The sequence below is a fragment of the Penaeus japonicus genome, unplaced genomic scaffold (genome assembly GCF_977035675.1).
Source record: "Penaeus japonicus unplaced genomic scaffold, GWHDUDI00000001_assembly GWHDUDI00000010, whole genome shotgun sequence".
Classification (NCBI taxonomy): Eukaryota; Metazoa; Arthropoda; class Malacostraca; order Decapoda; family Penaeidae; genus Penaeus; species Penaeus japonicus.
Window position 1 is genome coordinate 30,433,416 of NW_028234412.1, and position 2,500 is coordinate 30,435,915.

General features: G+C 35.8%; 1 protein-coding gene across 1 annotated transcript in view; it reads left to right on the forward strand.

Annotated features, from left to right (window-relative positions):
• Nucleotides 1–2,500, forward strand: part of LOC122248211 (arrestin domain-containing protein 17) — a 61,823-nt gene that overhangs the window by 56,730 nt on the left and 2,593 nt on the right. Inside the window, exon 7 of the mRNA XM_043008081.2 lies at nucleotides 2,404–2,500. This exon is cut by the window's right edge and continues 86 nt beyond it. Within this exon, the coding sequence (XP_042864015.1) occupies nucleotides 2,404–2,500 (97 nt within the window). The remainder of the gene's footprint in view (nucleotides 1–2,403) is intronic.

Genomic DNA, 2,500 nt, shown 5'->3' on the forward strand with positions numbered 1-2,500 from the left:
ATATCATTGTTGCAGTCCTTTCTAATATCATCAAAGTTTTATCATCATTATTCATACTATTATTGCCAATATAATCAATATTGATATAGCTATGATAATCATTATCATATCACCGATCATGATGATGAAGATAATTCTCTCACTGATATTATTATCATTATCGTTACAATGATTTTCAATCGATTATCATCATCATCATCACTATCATTATCATCACCATCTTCATCATCATCATATCATCACCACCACCACCACCATCATCATCATCATCATCACATCATCATCATCATCACATCATTAACATCATCATCATCACCATTATCATCATCATCACTATCCTCATCACCACCACCACCACATCATCATCACCACCACCACCACATCATCATCACTATCCTCATCACTACCATCATCATCACCACCACCACATCATCATCATCACCACCATCACCACGACCACATCATCATCACCACCACATCATCACCACCACCACATCATCATCACCACCACATCAACATCACCACCACATCATCACCACCACCACATCATCATCATCGCCACCACATCATCATCGTCACCACCACCACATCATCATCACCACCACCACCACATCATCACCACCACCACATCATCATCACCACCACCACCACCACATCATCACCACCACCACATCATCATCATCACCACCACATCATCATCATCACCACATCATCATCACCACCACATCATCATCACCACATCATCATCACCACATCATCATCACCATCATCATCATCACCACCACCACATCATCATCACCACCACCACCACATCATCATCACCACCACCACATCATCATCACCACCACCACCACATCATCATCACCACCACCACATCATCATCATCACCACCATCACCACATCATCATCACCACATCATCATCATCACCACATCATCATCATCACCACATCATCATCATCACCACATCATCATCATCACCACATCATCATCATCACCACATCATCATCATCACCACATCATCATCACCACCACATCATCATCACCACCACATCATCATCATCACCACATCATCATCACCACCACATCATCATCACCACCACATCATCATCATCACCACATCATCATCACCACATCATCATCATCATCACCACATCATCATCACCACCACATCATCATCATCACCACATCATCATCATCACCACATCATCATCATCACCACATCATCATCATCACCACATCATCATCATCACCACATCATCATCATCATCACCACATCATCATCATCACCACATCATCATCATCATCACCACATCATCATCACCACCACATCATCATCATCAACACCACCACCACATCATCATCATCATCAAGTTGACATCATTATTATCATAAAAGTTTTGCTGTTGTCATTGTTATTATAATTATTATGATTATCATTGTTATCATAATTGTCATTGTTGATATTGTTACAACTATTATCGTCGTTATTTCTGTTTCGTTGTTTTTTTTTTAATCAACGTTATCTTAATCTGCTTTTTTATCATTATAATTATATTATAATAATAATTTTATCATTATAATTTTATCATTATAATTGTTTAATGATGATTAAGAGCATTAAGATCATTCATTGATGTTATCATTATCGTTTTTATTGACTTTCTATTTGCATGGCAATTGTTATTATTATTTTCAGTATCATTATAATTATTATCATTATTATCATTGTTGTTATCGTTAACGATGTGATTATTATCATTATCATCGTTTCTTTCATCATCAACTTTATTATTGTTATTATGTCATCATTGTTTTTATTATTATCATTGTTTATTATTATCATTAGTAGTAGTAGTTGTTGTAGTAGTAGTAGTATCATTATCATAATTACCATTATCATTGTCATTATTACTATTAGCATCATTATATTTATAAGGACATTATTATCATAATGATATCATTATCATTATCATTATTATTATCATTATCATTATTATCATTATCATCATCATTATTATTATTATCACCATTGCTATCATTATTATCATTATTATTTTCTTCATCATTATCATCATTATAACCATTTTTATTAACAACTTGACGATGATGGCGTTGATATTTGCAACAAGAAACGTCCCAGGAGGTGCACAATCAACCCCATAGTTGCTACTCAGGAAATTGCAACTTCGGCCTCGAGAGAATTCGCACTAAAGCCCTTTGCCATTGTCATACGCACTCCCTCCTCCGCCGAAAAGACTCTTGTTCTTTGCCCTAAAAAAATAAAAAAATAAAAAAAAAATTAAAAAAAATTAAAAAAAAGACTTATTCTTTGCCCTAAAAAAAAGATAAAAAAAAAGATAAAAGATAAAAAGATAAAAACCTCCTTTGAACCTCCCCGGCAGAGCAACGTGAGCAGCAGTAAGGCCAAGAACCTGTGTTGCTTCTGCTGTCAGACGGGACCCATCACCCTCGCAGCTCGCATTCCCCGCCGCAGTTACG